Source organism: Drosophila santomea, chromosome 3R (assembly GCF_016746245.2).
Source record: "Drosophila santomea strain STO CAGO 1482 chromosome 3R, Prin_Dsan_1.1, whole genome shotgun sequence".
Taxonomy (NCBI): Eukaryota; Metazoa; Arthropoda; class Insecta; order Diptera; family Drosophilidae; genus Drosophila; species Drosophila santomea.
This window is the reverse complement of record NC_053019.2, coordinates 20,221,760-20,242,965: the sequence shown is the minus strand read 5'-3', so window position 1 is coordinate 20,242,965 and position 21,206 is coordinate 20,221,760. Positions and strand designations below refer to the sequence as shown.

At 43.8% G+C, this 21,206-nt stretch overlaps 3 protein-coding genes across 4 annotated transcripts in view; 1 reads left to right on the top strand and 2 right to left on the bottom strand.

The window, feature by feature from the left end:
- Positions 1 to 480: 480 nt before the first annotated feature.
- LOC120452412 lies at positions 481 to 2,118 on the bottom strand. The gene has a single exon (XM_039636631.1). The coding sequence runs from the start codon at positions 2,116 to 2,118 to the stop codon at positions 481 to 483; it is 1,638 nt and encodes a 545-aa protein (XP_039492565.1).
- Positions 2,119 to 2,428: 310 nt separating this feature from the next.
- LOC120454186 lies at positions 2,429 to 4,105 on the bottom strand. Its single transcript, XM_039639266.1, has one exon. The coding sequence runs from the start codon at positions 4,103 to 4,105 to the stop codon at positions 2,429 to 2,431; it is 1,677 nt and encodes a 558-aa protein (XP_039495200.1).
- A 10,885-nt stretch (positions 4,106 to 14,990) lies between these two features.
- The window catches only part of LOC120453222 (probable serine/threonine-protein kinase yakA), a 75,356-nt gene continuing 69,140 nt past the window's right edge, over positions 14,991 to 21,206 (top strand). For both annotated transcript variants that reach the window (XM_039637815.1, XM_039637814.1), the window contains exon 1: positions 14,991 to 15,257. The gene's annotated coding sequence lies outside the window, so the exon portion shown is untranslated. The remainder of the gene's footprint in view (positions 15,258 to 21,206) is intronic.

Here is a 21,206-nt window from a genome sequence, read left to right as displayed (position 1 = left end):
AACATCGGCACTAGGCCACAATTTGCTGGTGTTTGCTGCCAAGGTTTTTACATAATTTGGTGGATCTGCTGCGGTTGTCTGATGGTGGCTTAGTGGTTCGGTGTTTTGGTGTTTTGGTGTTTCGCTGGTTCGGTGGTTCATCTTCCCCTCGATTGGGGTCTCATTTCGTGGTGCCCGTCGTGTCGCTGCGGTGACTTCGTAGGAGGCAATTTGCATTTATTTCATTTGCCCTCGCAGCTCGAGGGTGTAAGACGGTAGGAAACCATTCAACAGCATTGTTAACTACTGTCTCCTTGCCCGATTCTCCAGGCACTCCAGGAACCCTTGTCACCGTCACGAAGTAAACACACAAAAGCTTGCATTTGTTTTTATCCTGTCTTGTCTCTATTATTTACTGAGTAGTTGGGTGGAGGTGGTTAGAAGTTTTTTCAGAACAGTCTGACTTATCGGACGCCATCGCCGTAATTGCCGCGTGAACAATTAAAAGCCCAGCCAGTAGTTTACCCAGCTGACAAAAAGCTCACAGGTAAACAGAAGCATGCTAATTAACACTACTGAGACGTAAACGATAAAGACATGTCTGAGGTCCGTAAACTTGAGGGTTTTGGCCTGATAACGCTTCCCAATGGCTGTAAAGTTGATCTTACCCGCCTTAACCATATAGGAAAAGCCCCTATTCACCCAGAAATCATGCAGACCAGACTGTCTGATGAGCAGCGTGTAACTATGCAATGGAGCTTTATGGGGCGAGTTCTCCGGAATGACCAGTCCAAATGGTATCATCTCATAGAAGCACAGGTCCTTGGAGTACCGAAACACTGGCTTTGAGCCGCGCTTCTGCTGCTCCTCATATATTTTCCACTTTTCGCTAGTGATCGTATAGCCGTAGGATGTATTGAAGGCATTTCGCAGTCCTATCAGTATCGATGCCTGCAATGCCAGATGGAATGCAGCGGAGTATTTGGTGCGCTGTGTAAATTCAATGGCCGAGTATTCGGATCGTTCGGAGATGATGCGCACAGGTGATTCCATCAAAGCTGCCAGGCTGTTGATTGGTGGCAGAGATGGTGGATCTGTAAATAGATTGAGCAGTCTTCCCACGTAGTTTGTGCTAACCAATGTGGCCAACACCAGCCAGCCAATACTTTGGAGTCTCGAATGTCGCCGCCAGCGTCCACGAAGAAGCTCGTAGAGAATCCAGAGGATTAGTAGTAGGGCAAGTGTGGGATATGGCAACACCCGCGATAGCAACTCGGACCCATGGAGCTGCCTTTCCACCGGCAACATGGTGCACCAACTGGCCTGGTTCACCGGATAGGACATCTCGTGCATGCGGCCTATGAAACCCATCGACATTGGTTGTATGCTGGCACACAGGTCTACGATTCCACTTTGGGCTGCCTCAAGGAGTTCTATGTAGTTGAGTGGCCTATCATCCGCATTCTTATTGACCACCTGCAGTTGGGCATTGTGCTTTTGAGCATAGACCTTTAATAAGTCCCACAAATAGCCAAGAATCTCTTTATTGCCCTCTGTGTCCTGGTAAAGAATGGTATTTGGCACCGAGTAATCTGGCATTGTACGAATAAAACTTTCACGAAGGTCTAACATCTTATTCGGATACAAGTCAGCTACTTGTGTGTCAGGTGTAAATGTTTGGTTCACCACTTCGAAACTTGGATAGGCCTCGAAGCTGGAAAGATTTTCAGTTTCCGAAAAATCGGCAAATATTGCATTGACATTAATCATATCGTGACTGAGGCAAAACTGCAGCACTTCACTGACTAGAAATTCATCTCTGTCCTCTACAAATTCAATAAGTATCCTCGCCTGTCTGAGGTATTTCAAACTCCTTGATAGGCTGCCTAGCAGAGCTCTCCAATGAAATCCTGGCAGACAAGCCAGCACCAAGAGTCCCTCGCCGATGAATCCATTCAGGATCACAGCTCTATCCGTTCGCCAAATCACCAGAGGCAATCCCCAAGTGGCAGATGCAATGGTATCTTCAAGGTGGCATTTTTCTTTCGCAGGAGCATAGAAGAAAATGCTGGTGAGTTCTTGACCACGGCTTATAAGCGACACGAGCTTGGAGTGCAGGCTATTAACGCCGGTAGACATCTTAGAATACTGACTGCTTTCTAGGGCTGGTCCTATTTAATACAATTGCTTTTATTTGCCTAATCGGTGAAGGTTATTTATGGAGAACACTTTCACTTGATGTAAAAATAACACAGGTACATCCCTAAGGATTAAACTCAAGGATACCCATTAATAACAATTTCTATTTAGGAAATCTACCAATACTAATTTATGTAAGCTACAAGTAGTTTTTGTGTTGTCTATGAAAAGTGTATTTCTTGTAAAACCAATACACCCAGCTATATCCTGCAATGCTCTTTTATTTACCCCTGCGACTTATTTACTCAGCTTACAAGTTGTTTAGGCAAACATTTACATAGTGAACTGTGAGCTCGATGACGAAAACAAGCACAGAAAATAAAAGTCCAGCCCCATAGAGTGATACCACATACTGCCATTCGGACAAGCAAATGGGTTGCGCCTGATGGACTGTGCTCAAGTCCCCAATGGGGAAACGTCCTGCAGTGACCATTACGTAGTAGGATCTTCGATACCACAGGTAAATGAGTCCGGCTTCGTGCATTCGCAGGATAAACCTTTTGTTTTCGTGGCGATACAGACAGTTGTCTTGCAGGATGAGTGAGAAAAGTGACAGCTTCTGGACACAAATATCCTCCGAGTAGCGAAACAAAGGTCGTCGAAAATGCCGCTGGGCTTCTTTGTACAACTGCCACTTAGCGGAGGTGACCGTATAGCCATACGATGTATTGAAGTTATTACGATATTGTGTCAAATCAAAGAAAACGTCATGCAGCAGAAAGGAGGATGCATGCCGAATTCTCATATCAATGGGATACTCCATGAACTCAGATCGCATTCCTCTGATTTTCAAACCCGACTCCTCTAGTTGCTGCATGTTGGCAATGTGATTCACCTTCTGGGGTCCAATAAAATAGGCCGAAAGTTGAGCTTGTAGAAAGCAGATGAGCGCGAGGTTAATCAGCAGTTTTATCAGATGAACAAGTGAACTTCTTAAACGTGTTTTTAGTACCAAAAATCTGTGCAGACCGTAGAGAAGTAGCAAGACTAACCACGTCCAAGGTGACTCCATCAATCTGGTCAACGCCTCATGGCTACCTATTACCCTTTCCGTAGGTAGCATCGCACACCAATTTCCCACCATCATCGGAAAGCCATATATGTGCGTGCTGCTGCGTTGCACGTGGACGCTATAAGGCCTCAAGCTGGCTGCTATATCCACGGTTTGATTTCTTACCAAATCCAGGATCTCGACCAGTTTAAAGGATCTTTCCGGATGTGGCTCTATGGGCAGCTGAAGAGTGCCATTAAGATGTTTGACGAACTCAACCATCAATTGCCATACAGGACCTTTAATGGTGATGGAACCATTCCACATCCTTTGCACGATGGTATGTGGCTCAGAATTATCTGGAATTGTTCGTATAGGATATCCCTTCAGGTTGCTCAGCTTATAAGGGAACAGGGTGCGGTATGCTTGATAAACTAGTGTTTGAACTTTGAATTCTGGAAACATTTCGTAGGAATAGAGTGTTCCAGAGGTAACAAACTTCCACGAGAGCAACACAACATTGGGCATTTTTAGATCCTGACTTTGTTTCAACATTAGCCGAGCTGAGTTCAGTTCCTGGTTGGAATCTTCATCTCCACAAAGCTGCAAGACCACGGGTGTGCTACGTATTTGATCCAGCATTGCGCTTAATGCTATCAGTACTTCCTGGTATTGCTGAAATCTCAGACAGGACACTGCCAATATGTCGGCATCCTGTCGGTGTCGCAGATAATGTGGATATGTCTGATTATTCCACATTAAAGCCGTTGAGTTGTCAGAGCCCAAAACATCGTCAAACCAGCAATCACAGGATCCCAATCGATAGTGGAGCAGGGTTCGGAATCGAACCTCCATCCTCAAATGTGTCCAGAACTCCCGGAGAACGTCTGAATGAGACCAATTAGGGGTCTCGGCCCACAGCACTTGTTGCCACATGCCCGACTTTTAGACTAGTGACCCATTGAAGGATTGGGCTCGGCTTTTAAGGTGCAGCTGGCATTGTTCTGTCCAAACTGAAGGAGTCAGCATTTTTAAGGGCTGACTTGCAGAACCCTTTTGGCCACTGATTTCCACTGCAAGTGCAGGCGAGTGGCGAACACAATGCCTTACAAAGAATGCAAAGGAGTTTGCGCCAACGCTCGAAAGCAAAAGTTGCGACGCATAAAATTGTGGCTTGTCTGACCTGTCGCCAGAGTGACCCAAATAAACGGTGGAGAATGCCTACAAGGGGTATATTCGCACTGCAGATTACCTGGAATTTAAAAAGCATTAAATGCGGCTTCTTTTTAAGTAGTAAAACTTCACTTGGATTTAAGGTGTTTTGGTAAGTTTAGTTCTTAGCCATTTTTCAGTTTGGTTGAATACATTTTCTGAAATTTGCATTTAAGGATATAAAAGAATATAATAAGTAATATACCCCAGTGCCACTACATCAAACTGGGCACAGAGACAATTGCTTTTGAGCAAGCCAACAAACAACAAACCAGCGTGTTGACAATGGTCAAATGCTCGGGCCAAATGTGAAGATGCAGCTGGGGATCGCCGAACCCGCTAACCCACGACCCCTGCCCCCTGCTCCCTGCTCACCACACCGAGTGGCATACCGGGCAAACGAATTGTTGTCTTCTTGGCCAGCACAGCACCATGCATCCAATCATACACTCCCACTGCAGGTTGCAGGTTGCTGGCTGGATTCGCAGAAGACCAAGACTGGCAGCCATGTCCATGTCATCATCATCATCGTCTGCACAGCGGCATTTTGTTGCTTTTGTTGCTTTCGGTGGTGGTGTCGTCTCGTGGTCGTGGCACTTGTTTTATCGTCATTTTACAGGCATTTTTCATAAATTACAGTTTATTGTTGTTTGATAAACGGTCAGCGGTGGGCGCTACTTGTATTTTGTGACCAGCAGCGACACGCAAATAAACCCAAAGCTGGAATCACAGCGCTTTTATTGTATTACCAACGTTGTCGCATCATCGTCGTTGGCGTTTTTTAGGTTTTTTTTTGTTGTTGTTCATGTTCGTCTGCCTTGATAAGTTAAGCGTTGACATCTTTATGCACCTGTGTGGGCATACATATGTATCTGCAGGCGTACAGGCGGCATCAAGAAATCATGTGAAATGATGAGTAAAAGTCGAACTTTATGTACCGAATTAATGGCTTTCCACAGAGCCTGAGAACTTTTCAGTTGGCTAAATCACACCCTTCAACTCAGCAGTCAAATGAAATTTGTTTTGCCTAATACTTCAACAAATATTTTAGTGGCGCTAAGGAAAGAAAACGAAAAAAAAATAAAAATAAACAAATTTGAACCGTAACTCACCCACTTATGATTTACGAGCCAAGAGCCAAGAGGCCCCGAAGGCTTTGTGGGCTTTTGGCGTGCAAATTACCAATGCAAATATGCATCCGCAGAGTGCCAATCGAGTGGGGCAGAAGTGCGGTGGCGCACCGATATTTGCATAATTTTATGGCCACAAATTCCGCTTAAACAACTTAATTAGATTTCAAAGAGCAGCCAGCCAAATGGCTGATTTGGAGGCACTTAGATAAATAAAGAAAATTCGAACCACAAAAAAAAAAAAAAAAACGGAGAATGGATGGCATGTCCCTTTGGGGCAGCCGCAGCTTATTTATGAACGTGGTCAGCGCCATTTTGGCCATGTCGATTACAGACTTACAAACTTATCTCCCACTGCGGACACAACTAAATGGCCATAAACTGGATATGAATCGGTCTGGACTCGAGACCCAATTGGCCTGGCTGCTGGCCCCCTCGATCGCTTGATCGCTCGCTCTAATGGCAGCTAATCTAGTTAACAGTTTTTCAATTATAGACGATTTGGTGCAGCTGATAATAAATGCGATAAAACATATTTCAGGCCAACGACGCCAAACGCCAAACGCCAAACGCCAATTGGATCCCAGATTACATCAGAGATTGCGCTCCGCGTTTGGGCGTAGTTCGGCTGCAATTGTCAAAACCATTTGCTCTGGCCTGGGCCGAACTCATTTGTTAGCCATATTGTTAAACTGGCTGGGGGCGCTAATTGATTTGCCAGCTTGTGTGCGCCAAATGTGGATCATTAAAAACTTAATTAGCTGCCGCCATTCATTAGGGCTCGGACCGCCCTTCGACTCTCGATCGCCCTTTAATTACACATTCTGATCGAACCGATCCAATATGATCCAATCCAATCCGATCGGATCCGATCTGTTGGCCAACTCAATTTGGTAAGTCTTGTACGGAAATTGCGTATTGAGAAATCCGGATTGTAGTGATGCCTCGAGGTCAAACGAAACAATCTTATTTTTCGGTTTTTTTTCTCTTTTTTTGGCAACAAATAAAATTAATGAGCGCATAGCTGGAGCTGCTGCACTGCTAACCCAGTTCAAGTGGCTGGCCGAAATGTCAGTAGTGGGCATTTTTCTGATAAATGTGTGCCACATGGCAGCGAAACGAGCCACCAAACGAAAATGAAAATGTTGCAAATGCAGGGCTGGTGCTGGGGTGCTCGGGTGCCCCTCCCGAAAGGTTGCTTGCCCGCCCGTCACAGTCACATCATAATGATGCCCCCGATCCGCCTTAGCTTGGCTTGGCTTGGCTCTAGGGCGTTGGAGCCCGCCTCGCTGCCTCTGTCCTCGCTGCTCCTCCTTCGACCAAGTCGTGCTCCGTCAACGAGGAATATGTCAGGGTCTGGGGCCAATCCAGCCAGCATTATTCCTTTCCGTTCCGTTCCGTCTAGATCCGATCCGGCTCAAAGTGTGCCTGTTTAGCAAACACTGCCGTGGCCAGCGGAACAGCATCGCCCTCTGACGAGAAGTCAAAATGTGGCAAATGTGTTGTGGCTCGAAGGTGATTGTACCCTTTCCAAAGGGTTGAGTCCTAGTTGTGCTAGTTGCTGACCAGTCTACACTTTTCGCAATAACTAATTTAGTATGCAGTCAGAGAAAGTTGAAAACATCTTCCAAGCTACTTGTTTCGATCATACACAATTTAATTCAAAATAAATACCATAACTTAAAGTTGCCTTCTGACAAGATTTTATTATCTCCGAGAAAACTTATTTTAGAGCAGTCAAAATTCCTTATTGTACACCTAGTTTTTCCCGCTTTTGTGATCTCTCCTTGACGTTCTGTCGGCGTGACAGCTTTGGGCCACAAAAAATTGCCAACTAATGTCGAAAAATTTAGTATCCAAACGGCGAAAAAAATCCAAACTGGCATATGTCCAAATTTTCAGAGCCCCAAGCGCTTCTGCTGCAGCGGATTTCAAAACTGAATCTCAGAACTCGGCATCAATCGATCGCTCCACAATCTCATGTTGCCATAGTTCGCTGGGTTGGCCTGGCAGTCAATAAAATTATAAATGCCACTTATTAGACCGAACTATTTCTGGGCAACGCTTCGCTTCGCCGGATCTCCAGATCGCCAGTTTGCTGCAGTTGATGTATGTAAATATAATGAAGCGAATATCGGGCTAATTAAAATAAATTCAGGGCGTGGCGAGCTCTCATGCCGTTTGCAATTAAATAAATTGCCCGCCATTGCCATTGCCTTTGCCTAGCCGTCGTAGTCGTCGGCTGACTGGAGTTGCATAAGTCGGTGGTTGCCTCTTGGCCATTTGTGGTGGCTATTGTTGGATGCGGAACTGCGGCTACCAGCTAAAGGAAACGGAATATGAGCCACTGGTCCAGCTTCAACTGAATCCGGGAATTACACATACAAATTAACAGTATTTGTAGCATTAATTTCTATAAATGTGCGTCTCTTATTTAACAAGCAAATGGTTTTTATTGAAAAACGAAGACAACTTCGACCATATATTGATCCATTATAAATTAATTTAGCATATGCTAAAGTATGGTCATAATTCTGTTAAATCACGTCATATGGCTTTAATAAAGGTTTTTTAACAGTTTGTATATCCAACCTTAAACTCAATATAAAAGCATTCAAAAAAGCGGTCATAAAATGTTTATATTGACATAAGCATACGAAATCAGAGCAGCTTATGATGAATATAAACATTAGGTGAAAACTTGAATTTGCCATCATAACTTGAACTCGTTAAATGCTTGAGTGAACAAACTCAAATTTGTTTCTGCGATTTAACAAACAATTACTTTATTTTATTTTACCAACTCGAAATGTGACAAATAATTAACAAATAATTATTTGCTTTTATCTACGTGTCCGGCAGAAAAACTCTGATATTTTTTTTACTCAATGAGATCATGATCACCGTTTGCAGCAGGTGCTGAAATGTATATGCCATGGATATGATTCGTGTTGGCAGTGCTCGGCTTGTAGCTCATCGCACGCTTAAACAACAAAACCAGGAAGTCTATGACAATTATAAATCATCTTCGCCTTGCATTTTGCAGTTGTCATGATGGGCACTTCACTTGCCACCTCAGCTACAGTTGCAGTGGTTGCTCATTACACCAGCAACATCAAGAGCAGCAACAGCAACAGCAACAGCAGCAACAGCAACAGCAGCAACATCAGCAGTAATAGCAACACCCACCACCCCGGCAGCAAATGGGGCAAGTCAAGTGCTCAGGCAAACAGGGCGTCTAGCCGCTTTACCCCCTCTGCCACCCCCTGTGCCACTCCGTTTTTCAAACGCTTTTGTTTGCTCTTCCGACTGACGCAGCTAACTGGATTCCGTTTGTGGCTTAGATAACATTTGGCAAGCAAGCGGCAAGTTGATGTCAAATTTCTGGACATGCAGCGAAAGGTTCTTAAATTAGAAAAGCGTGTGCTGGCAATTCCTGTGACTCCCCTTCCCTTTCCCCCTTTCGTTGCGGTTCAGGCCAAAGTATTTTCACATGTTCACTGACTTGGCCGCAACTTTGGCTCTGGGTCGTTTCGACTTGGGGGCTTTTGCTGCAGTTGCTGTTGCTTTTGCTGTTGCTTTTGCTGTTGCGTCTATTAAAATGCTATTTTGACTGGAGTAGTTTAGCTGAACAAGGGGGCGGAGGACAGTCATCATCATTTCGAGTGCTGAAAAGCATTTTTATGTTCTCGTGGCGTCAAGTGCCGCAGGAAGAGGCCGAAAAACAAGAACAATGTTGATGATAATACTAACAACAACAGTCAGCCAGACTGCAACTGCAAATGCGCGGCGTGCAAATAATGCAATTTGTGCAATGCGCCATCGCAAACGTGGGAGTCAAATGAAAAACAACAGACAAAAAAAAAAATATAAAAAAAATAATAAAACCTGGCTCTGGAGCTCCTCCGGAGACTGCCACATTTTTAGTAGCTTCCCCACTGAGCAAACCACTGTCAGTCAGCCAGTCAGTCAGTCAGTCAGTTAGGCAGTCAACCAGGGTGCTGCAGTTGCAGTTGCCGCAGTTGCAGTTGCAGTTGCAGCAGTTGCTGTGTGGCCAACGATGATTGCATTCTTGGGGCTGCCGCTGCCGCTGCCGCAAAACAAATAAGTGCATTTAGTGTTTAACAAATGTTCGCTTTTGCGCTGATGGCGATGTTGATAAGAGCGAGCAGAATGGATTAACAGCAATAAGCCCGGTCCGATGACAACTGCGATCCGGCGATGACAATTGATAATGCCCCCGCACGAATTATGATGATGATGAGAGTTTGTTTGCCCCGTACAGACAAATGCGGATTTTATGCGGCACTGGGAAAAATATTTTCTTTTTGCTTAACCGAAAATTCCATTTACTAAGCTTTAATAAATCACCTAAATGTGGCTAAAAATGAGGCTAAGGTGTTTTGGGGGAAGTGCCAACTAATTTTATATTGCTATTCCTAATTTCTTGTTGTGTTTGACGATTTAATTGTGTGTCAGAGCTGGCCGCCAAATGGCAGGGAAATGAATTGCAATCTCGTCCGGGGCCATAGAAATTAAAGCGCATTCAAACGGCGGCCGTAAAGACCGGCTGAAGGCATTTGAGCCAAAAACGCCCACGCCAGGCGGTCGAAATTTCACCGCCAGCAAGGCAAACACACTCGAAAACCTGCAGCCAGCCAAGTGGATGTGGATGTGGATGTGGAGCAAGATCCGCTTGGACATGGACATGGACATGGTGGTGCGAGGTGGTAGTAATGGTAGTAATGGTAACCGAAGCCGCTGCAGGCAGACAAACGAGCGACAGCGGCGGGTGTCGCTGTGGCGGTCTGCATTTAAATTAAATTAGAGCTGCCAGCTCTCTAACTGTAACAATGAGTGATGCACGCACTAAAAGCTGACGACCACCTCATCAAGCGGCGCTGTTAGGCCGTAAATCAGCCAAAAGAGAGATGTCTTGGCCATCAACGACGATTGCAATTAGCCAGGAACCTGCCGGCCTCACACTCGCGATCCTACTCGGCCCCATCAATACCAATTGAGATTGGCCACAGAACTCGATTCTGGCCATGACCGCAGAGCAAAAGACCCCAAGAACTGAGGACAAACGGAACGCCCCCGCCAAAAAAAAACGTTTGCGTTTTATGGTCCGTCCAGGTGTCAAGTAATTCGTCATGGCTTGTGGCAGGTCGCCGCCGCCGTACCGTCCAGTTCAGCATTTAGTCTGGTCGATGCGATTCCGGTCCGGTCTACAGATCCGTTTGCATGCAAATTAGAACAAGCTGGAAAAACACACGACCAAGATGCTGACGCTGACAAACGGATTTGGCATGCACCTGCAACGCCATTCGGTTGGTTGGCCATTTCGATGGGTATTTGTATTTGGAGCTGACCCCTGAGCCTTAGTCCGCTCAGCCAGCCGGCTTTCACATTGGCAGCACTTTCAAGTTCACAGACAAATGGCTAAGCATTCGATTCGATTTACTTTTAATTTATAATTTGGCAAACCTTTTGAACCGCTCTTCGGCTTCCAAATGGAAGCAGTAAGGCGCAGCAGCACCGGCGCACTTCGATGGCAAAGAAATGAAATTGTCGATGGCCGTCGCCCTGGCAATTTGTGGATGCAATTTCGTTTTATACTCGGTTCCGCATCATTGCCATGCACCGGGAGAAGCCCACAATCGCTTCCCATTCATTCCAAATGCACTCGAACACTTGAACAAAATTTTAAACACTGCACAACCAAAATCTACAATTTTAAAATCAACTACCAATAGCAAAGTCGCACAGGAAACTCCCAAATTGCAGATAACTCTCCTTTGAGGCTTATAATAAAATGCAAAGTATATTCTTGCAGCTAAGCCATGCCAAATAAAAATTGACTAGCTTATCTAAAAGTTAAACTTATGTTAATTCAGCATACAGAATTTTACTCAAAGTCTAGAGCAATAAAAATAAAATAGTGCAAATAAAATCAGGTCAAATGGCGCTCACTGGTCTCCATTTTGGGGCCAGTCAGCCGCACGTACCCGAGGACCATTTGCTGGCCAGGTGGAAGCGGGAGCAGTGCCACTAGGCCCAGCTTCCCATGGATGGACACTCCTTTACCAAGGCATGACCCTGGCAGCATTTAAATCGCGGCTTAATTGACTTTTGTGCCAAAGACACAGCTGCGTATCCCCACAGGCGAGCCAAATGCGAATCCGACGGGACGGACGTTAGATGGATACAGTGGATATCATGGATGTATAGTCGTTGTGGTTGCAGTGGTGCAGAGTCAAGTGTGTCGTTGTCAAGGCGACGTGGACAAGACATCAATCATCACTAAATTAAAAATGGGAAACGTTTAAGATGCCATCCAGGGGCCATAGAGGCGGTGAGAGCGAATGGGACGTGAATGTGGGTATCGAATCCGAATTCGATCCTATCCTATCCTATCCGATCCGATCCGATCCGATCCGATGCAATCCAACCGATCGGAGGCTCATAAATAATGCAATAGCCCAGCAGTGGAGGCAATACAGCAATAGCAACATCTACAGCAAATGTCACATTAAACAGGCAATATTAAAGCTGAAAAGCAGATGACACCGAAATCATGTTAGGCGGCACTTGAATGAGTATCAAACGGCAGCTGCCATAAACACACAAATGCACTGTGTCGCGAATTGCGATTCTGTGCCAGGAGCACCACTTGGCCAAGTTGAATGCTTCAGCCAAGATTCAGCCATAATATCCGAGATCCCAGCGCCGCCGACTCCTGGAGAGACAGTCGTTTTACACTTGTCGCCGGCAGTGACCAAAGTTGGCAATTGCCGCGCCACTTTTATGTGGCCTCCGCCTCTGGGACCTGCGGACGGATCAAATACTCAGCTAGGTGCAAACGCCGCACGTCAATTGCTGCATTAGGCCGCAATTCCGATTTCGACTGCGATAGCAGTACTGCTACACTAAAAAAAAATCAGAAAAATATTTTGACACTGTATGACACTTGAAAACACATTATCCATGGCAAAAATCCTTTAAAACTAGTACTCATATATATATACCGCTCTAAAATAACCAATTCAAGCAATACTTATGCTTTGGAAACAAGAAATATAAATCTGAATATTTACTAAAGTATTTCATATAAATTATGCACTTAGTACACTTATTTCTTTCATGTGCACTATCACCCATCCCAATCCCAGCTCCAATTCCGATTCCGCGCAAACAAGTTGTCATTGTCGCGTTATTTATGACAATGTTCGGGATGTTTCTGTTACCCTTTTGCAGCTCGCGACTCCTGCAACACTTGTTTATGTTAATGCCGTTCGGTGGTCCATTGGGGTCTCACCTCTCCAACTGGCCCTCCCCCTGCACACCCTATTCCGACCCCCTCTCCAGTGACAGCGGCTGGCCATTCAAGTGTCCGTCAATTGGCTTCGTTAATAGAGTTCGAGGCGGCAAGTTCGTGCTGAGCCGGGAAGCTGACCAAAAGTGGCGGGCGTGTGACAATTAAATTGTCAAAGTCGCAACCTTTGGACGTGTGGCAAGTGTCGCCTGTCCGCTGGCGCTGGCACAGCTCATCCAGCCCCTCTCTCTTTTTATTTTTCTTTATTTTGTTAGAGTTTTTGGAGCCCCTTTCAATTATGATGTGTATCTGAAATTTGAAAATGAAAATGTATTCTCACAAGCACTTTTCGCTTCCTTTTTGCCGCGATAAATGAGCCTCGATAGCCGTAATATCCAGGCGTGGCCGAGCAGGAAATGTGTGTGCTCTTTTCTGTTGCGGCTTAATGAAATTCATATAATTTTATTCAATTTCTTATCAGTCCGTTTTGGCCCTAAGCAAATGGACAGTAAGAGCAGACAAGCTCTCTTAACTTCACTGCTCTTTTTGGTCGTTAAGACGCGGCTGACTTCGCAGTCGACGTCGTTCCAGACGCCTGAGTTGGAGCCCCTTTTTTTATTGGTCAAAAGCAGATCGGCAACTGATATTGCAGCCAACTGGAAATGAACCGCTAAGCCAGTCGCTCTCCACTGGAAGGCCCAGAGAGTTGGCCCACAGAGAGTTGGCTAAGAGAGCCGAGATTCGCGATAAACACGAAGCAACGAACGACGCTGGCAGCGATCGGTGCACAACAGGTTTTCATGGCTTAGCGCTTTTAGCGGCTTTTTTTTTGTTCCAGCCAGAGAGTTCGGGCCTTGTTGCTATTGCTGTTGTTGTTGTGGCTGCGGTTGTTGGGTTGCTGGACTGTATTACTCGGTCAGTCGGTCTTCGAGAGGTTGTTGCCTGTTTATGCCGAGAGATTTTAACGTTTTGCAACGCTGCCGTTGCTGCTGTTGCTGCTGCTTCTCCTGCCGATGTTGCTGCTGCACCGGCACTGCAACGTGTTGCTGTCGCTGCTGCTGCTGCTGCTGCGCTGCTGCTGTTGCTGCTACTGCAGTCGGGCTGTGAGCCGATTGCAATTTTTATCCTCTTGCAGTTTCTGTGCGACTTTCTTGCGGGACTGTTTAAGCTGTTTGCGACTGCGCGCTAAAATACGTTCGCGTTTTTAGCCTGAGTTTGTTTTGAGTTTTCTCGTTTCGCTGGCGAATCGCGTGCGCGTTTTTTGTTTGTCGCGTGCGCGCGTTTCCAGGGCGTTTTGCGTGCGTTTTTCGTCGCTATTGTGGACCTGGCCAATGAACTGCGCGGATATCGAAATGGAAATGATTTTTTCGGTTGGAGGGGGCGAATGAAAATGAAAATCCCGCCTGCAGCTGGCACTCAAACTTAATCTGTTACTGTGCGGCGGCTACCAACTGAAAATAGTGCTCGTAAAAAGTCTGGCCAACAGTAAAAAGCCATTCAGTGCGGCCATAAAACCAAATCAAAACATATATGCCAGTTTGTAGCCTCAAATGCCCTATGCCAAGACAAGACTAGCATACATATAAAGTAATGTTAACAAAAGACCAAACTCGTTTCGATCGGCAACAAAAAACAAAAATATACGAGAGTATAAATAAATAAAAAGGCAAATTAAATTAAATTTATTTTTAATTACTCGCTGGCCAAAAGATCACATAAAGAGCGTACAATAAAATATTTGTATCAGTAAATTAATTATATTGTATATAGAAAAACATGTTGCAATAAAGCGGTCTTTTAATGACATACAAATAAAAAAAAAAACAGAGGCTCTAACTAAGTCGACGATTCAGCTTCACTTCAATCTTCTCGCCGGGCCAAAAAACGAAAGACTTAGGCAACGAACGCGCTGCCATTTTGTGGTGTCATTTGTTTTGCAGCAGATAACGGCGCTTCGGGCGCCTCCGAATTGCCAAGTGATAGCAGCCGTAACAAACTAATTGACAACTCAAATCCTGCCGGATCACACAAACAAAAAAAAACCAAACAAAAATACAACACGAAATAAACAAAAAAGTTTAAAAAGAAACAATTGTTAAACAACGTTTCGCCTGCCACTCGGACTGTGTGCCGCTTAATGTCTTCAAATGCATTTCACCAACACAGCCTGGCTGCTGCTGCTGCACAACAGCGAAAAAAGAAGCTGAAATAAATTTGCATAAATATTTCACTTGCCAGTTTTTGCTGCCAACCACATCCGCGTTTTATAGATTGAGCCTGGCCAAGATATCCCCAGTGTGTGAGTGTGGAATCGCGTGTGTTTTTGTGGCCTTACTTCTGCAAGCTGCGATCACAAGGAGGAGATTCTGGGAGAGATTCCGATTTCAATTCCAAGCAAAGAGCCGTCAAAATCGTATTTGCCCTGCCGCAGGTGAGTTGTGTTGAACCGGAGCCTAAGTCCAATCGTTTGCTTTGGTTTTACGCGTTTGTAATTGCATTTTATGTGCAACTGCCGCCCATCGAAAGCCTGGCTTTTGCCTTTTGGCCAATGGAGATTTATCAATTAGCAGAGACAGCGATTTCAAACACAATTAACTGACAAGTCAACAGCCGCTTTTGTTGTTTGACCATTAAACCGTTAGTTAAAGCATTTTTAACTACAATTAATTGCTATGTTTTTCGAGTAGTGAGAAATCGAGTGCGAGTGAAAATTCCAACATGGCTCTAAAAATAATTTATATCCAGTCTGGCTTATGCTAAACCCGGGGTGCAGCAACAACAGCAATAGCAATAATCAGAGTGCGCCATAATTACAAGTTCAGTTGAGCAATTTAAATAAAAACACTTCAACACTTTAACAATTGCCGCGTCCATATGGTCGATGGTGCTGGTGGGATTGTTGAGAGTCTTGTGATGCAATTTATTGGAAAAGCGATTTATTTTTTCTTCCTCCTGTACAATTAAGAGGAAATACAGCTGTGAGCAAACGGAGTTTTTTTGTTGTTTGTTTCATTTTATATTGATAATTACAATTGCATGAGGCATTAGTGCCTTGCTTTTGGAGAGGAACTGGGCATGTTGGTCATTGCTGATGTTTGGCAAATAATGGGGCTTTTAATGGTTTATCAAATACTGGTATGTGTCTCGCTTTGACTAAACGATGCTTAATGTTAGTAATTACAGATTTTTTTTTGTGGTTTGATAGGGGGCATAGAAAATGATTCTTAAATTCTAAAGTGTGCTTGGGGCATAGAAAATTATAAAGTCTACTAATATTTTGCACATCAAATTATATTCAACTTGATGTATTCGAGTTGTATTTCTGAAAAATTTGTTTAAAGAAGTGCTATAAATAAATATGATATAAATCAATATTTTCGAATATAAATGGAAGAGTATTAATCTACAGCCTGGAACATCGCAAATTAAAACGCCTAATCAGCTTTGAGGAAATCGCATTTTAAGAATGAAAAAGAGGCAGGAATAATGCTTATAAATAAATATGCAAAGAATTATTTAATACTCGATTCTCACAATTGCGAAACGCAAGTCACGAGATCCCCAGCCAGCAGGGCGTGTGCTTTTAAGGGGCAGGGGCAAAGAAATTAAATAAAATTTATAGCCTGCAATGATGACGGCAACAACAACAAACAGCTGCATCTCAGAAACAAAACTAAAAAAAAAAGAAAAAAACGAAGCAACCACGATAACAACAATTGTTTAATTGCCGAGCTCTGACAAAGAAATCGCCAAGTGGCTGGGACAAAATGCGACAAATGAGTGCAAGAAATGCTGGACGAAGTCGCAGCCTCAGCGATTCTTGGTAGTCTGCGAGTTGTTAATTGTGGACTCGGATGAGTCAACAAGAAATTTTCTTAATAGCTGTTGTTACCGTTGCAGCTTTTTCCTTCTTTTTTAATTAATACTTTTTTCTGCCGCCGCTGCTATAATTTATGAGCGTTTTTTGCGGATCGCCGACTGCTGCTGCTAGCTGCAATTAATTGTGACTGATTCAAAGCGTTGGTAGCGCGTTGCATTTGATTTGCTTGGCCAGTAATTGTACTCATTATGCTAGGCCATTGTTGTTGCTACTGACGTTTTTTTTGCCCGACGTACGCGTCATTACACATGTCGTCTAGACCGTATGTCTGTCGAACTGTCTGCCTGTTTGACTGTCGTTTAGTCGGTGAAGCTGTCAATCTAGTTGGCTACCGATTAGCCACCACTGGCTGCCCTTTGTCCACACGAGATTGATTGTCATCGATGACGCACTTTGTTGACATTTGCGTGCTGCTGCCAGTGCGGTGTGATGTCATTACTGGAAATGTCACGCATCTGATGGAATTCGCTGCTATCGTTCTAATTGCATCAAGTTCGTTGCCTAAGTCTTTTGTTTCGCCACTCCCGCGCATTTTTGGCTTACACTGCCATCGATTACCGCAACCCAAAAAGCAACCGTAATGAGGCATGCGCAAATATTTCGCCTATTACTCAACTCCAAACCAGCCAAGCAAACAGCACCAACAATGGTCGAAAATCGATGACTATAAGACGTTAGCAGGCGCCAACTTATGCATGCATACATTTTCAAGTTTCCCCCATACCAAACCATACCATACCATACCATACCATCCATTCAGTCAGTCAGTCTTCTCGATGTGAAGAGTTTTCACTAATTTCAAGCCGCCGCCGAAACAAAACACGCGAATCGAAAAGTAACGGCAGCGGCAGCAGCAACAACAACAGCAACAACATCAACAATGATAGACAGTGCTGCATAAATAAAAGTAAATTTAATGACAAGCAAAATATTTCTTGTCATGCCTATCAGATTACAAGATTTCTATATGAACCCGCTGACGATTCACCACATAGCAGCGCCTTATACAAATTATATACGTGTTTGTCTCTGTCGTTAGAGCATGATTACTGGCTCTCCAGAAGAGACAAACCGTACAGTTACATGTGGCCCAGTACATGACAAAGCCGTTAGTGTCATTTGAATGCGAATGTTGCAAATGTTACGAGTGCCTGGCAACGCCAGGTGATGATGCTGTCAGGAAAGGTGTCCCCACATCCATAAATCGCCGCCAGAAACAGGCTTTGATAGAGCCGACATGTCCAAACCACAAGTTATTCGGCTGAGGATAACCCATGGCATCAAGTCTCTTACATACATTTAATATTGACCCAGTTTACACGGACTAAGGCTAAGCTTTACAAGTTCAACTTGAACAGTAGGAAGCAGTGAGCTCCCATCTATTTCGCTTAATTGTCTGCGAACGGAGACCTCCGCAGGGTGAGAAAACTTTTTGGCCATTACAAGCCCAATTGCCAAGCGAAAATCAATTTCACACATTACAACAGAAAACAGATCGAAACGAAACGAAACGGAATAAAGGCCACGAAAATTCATACTTCAAGCCAGACACAAAGACGCATGAAATTGCTAATTGTGTGAATGAAGGGCCCAGCCCAGCCTATATCAAAAAAGAAGGAAAAAATATTAACAGATATATAGTTAGAAATATAGGCAGAAAAACGCCCTGGGCCGCCACAATTATAATCGTAGCGAATTCCCAGGCAACAAAGGAAATTTAATTACACCGCATGTGGCAGGGGCAACCCTTTGAAATCGGTTTTGGTCTGTAATCAAGTGAAAAATTTCCAAAAGGCCTAATGAATATTTTTAATCGAGCAGAAAACTGGGCGTGATCATTTCATGTTCGTCTGGCTCTCAAGAAAAATCAAATTTATTTAAATATTAAGCCCTAATGATGTCTGCGAAAGCAGGTCATCAACAATACCACTTTAGCAACTATTTTGTCACTCACAACCGGAGACAATTGGGAAAACTGACAGCGATAATTAATTACAATTAAGAATGCTCTTTTTTCCACTTCCCCTAATTGGCAGCCGCGAACGTGTCCAACAAATTCCGCCAGCTTCCCAAATCGACTATTTTTCGACTTTATCAGCGCAAAGCCATCGAGCAGGCGAGCGGCACATTCTATGTTTATTTAAATGGATAATTTGCTTAATTAATTTTCGAGTTGAAACGCTTCGCATTCATCATTTTAATTAGCCGCAAGTTTGTGGGGTTCAGGCCTGTTGCGTTTATAAATAATTTATAAATATTGATTTGACAAAGATGTGCGGCAATAAAAATCTGTGAGCTATTAATTAAGAAAACGCAGTTCGATGCTCAGTGTTCAAAGTCGAACGCTCAATATCGAATGTCCCTTGTGAGGAAGTTTGGACCGCATTAATCTTCGCGACAGCTTTTGGCCAAAATTCCGCAGCGGGCGACAGCCATTAATTTCACTTTAATGGGCTTGCAGCAAAACTCGCAAAATAATAAAAAACCAAACAGAAAAACAAAAATTATACAATTATTGCTTCGTGTTTCTGTTTATTAGGTCTTACGAGCAACTCCAGACAAAGGCCACAAAAGATCGAATTGAAATTAGTTTTCCTTTTGTTTTTGCCAGTCAGTTAGTCCATTTCATTTGATTTATTTTCCCTGCATCCACGTCGCTGCGATTTGCATATTTCTCGTAGGTGGTTCATTGAACTTGCTGTGGGTCCGCGGGGGAGAAGTGTGCCCGGTGGGGGCGTCGTTAGATGAGGCGGCTGTGGTGGTGGAGCTGGTGGTGCTGTTGGTGGTGCTGTTTGTGGTGCCTTGGAGACAACGCCTGATTTGACCAAGAAATTGCAAATATTTGCATGAAATGAGAAACGAAACCAAAACAAATCCAAAATCAAACAAAGGCAAAGTTTTCAATGAAACGGAAAATACCCTATTAAACATTTTTTATTGAATTTATTATTAACAGCTCTTACAAAAGAAAAATATTCCTAACATACTAAATCAGCACTAACTACATTTAAAATTTAGAAATCTACTATTTGAGTATTTAATTTATGTTTAGCAAACGTTTACTCATTGCCATGCAAAATCGGATGAATAAAAATGTTTTAAGTGCTTTATGCCCATAAATATCCAGGGTAGCAATCGGATTGCACAATCGAGAAGTTGCTGGATGCGGCATTAAATAAATAACGCATTTGCAAAGCCATTGATAATGTCAATTTGGGCAGTCGGCAGGCAGACAACAATTGCAAACATTTTGCCAGCTCGGTAATTTCTATTAAAGCATTTTCCACTCGCCTAACGAGTTGGTGCAATCCGGGGACTTCCTTTGCCTAGCTGTATAGACTTTAGTTTTAAGGTTTTAATTGTAATTGAGTTTCGACATGAACTGCGTGCATTTGCGCAATGATTTTCCCGATAGTCAGCAAACATCCATGGGAAGCGCAACAGTGGCAGTAGCTGTGGCACTGCAAGCTGCCAACGGCAGCTGAGAGAGAGAGAGAGAGTATCTTGGCTAATTGATAATTTAATTAATTTATGCACTTGATGCCAACAAACTTTGGCCACTGATTGAGATATTGGCAAGCGGGAAATGCTCTGACAGCAATTTGCCTCCGTTTAGCATTGCTTGCTAATGACCGACTTGGCTCGATCTGACCCAAACCCATTATTACCCAGAGCCACCTCCATTTATCTATATACATATCCATCCATCCATCCATCTATCTGTCTATAAACGTCTATCTACCGGGCAGCCTTCGCGTTAACCCCATAAATCCATTATAGCCCGTAACTGCCTCAATTCTTGTTACGCACTTGTTTGTGTGGTGTAATCTAGAATGCTAATTAAGCTGCCGGCATTTGTTTGGTTTGCTTAGCATATACCTTGTGATTTTTGCACGCACTTTACATACGCAGGAGGCTGACTACGTTGCTACGATCTTGGTCTTGCATTAATTAATAAACGTCGTGATGTCGCTTTTGAAGTGTCTGTCATTATGAGATCAATTAATAGGAACAAAATTCTAGATCAAGGCGAGAATCGACAAAAATGTCGCACAGCAAACGCGTGCGTGTTGTTATTGATCGACACGCCGTAGATATGGACCCGGGATTTTTCCAATCCGAATCCCATTCGGAGTTCGCGGATCTATTTGCCGCAGACAGCACGACGTTAACGAGAATTATTACATCATCGCAATAGCCGACAGCTGCAGTAACGAAGGCAAATTGAATGGCCACACATCAATCATCCTTCCCAAATACACGCAGCTAATACTCCTATTCATTTTTAGTAGTTAAACTAAGTCACTGCTAATACTTACTTTTTACTATTTCTGATTTCTTACTGATATATTTCTGTATATTGTTTTATTTAGCCTTTAATCTTAGGGCGTTCTCATACGTGACAAAACATTTTTCCCAGTGCACTGTAAATTTATTTTCATTTTAAAATAAACGCATTTTTTCACCGCCTTATATTGCTGTGGCTGCCGCCGATGCTGT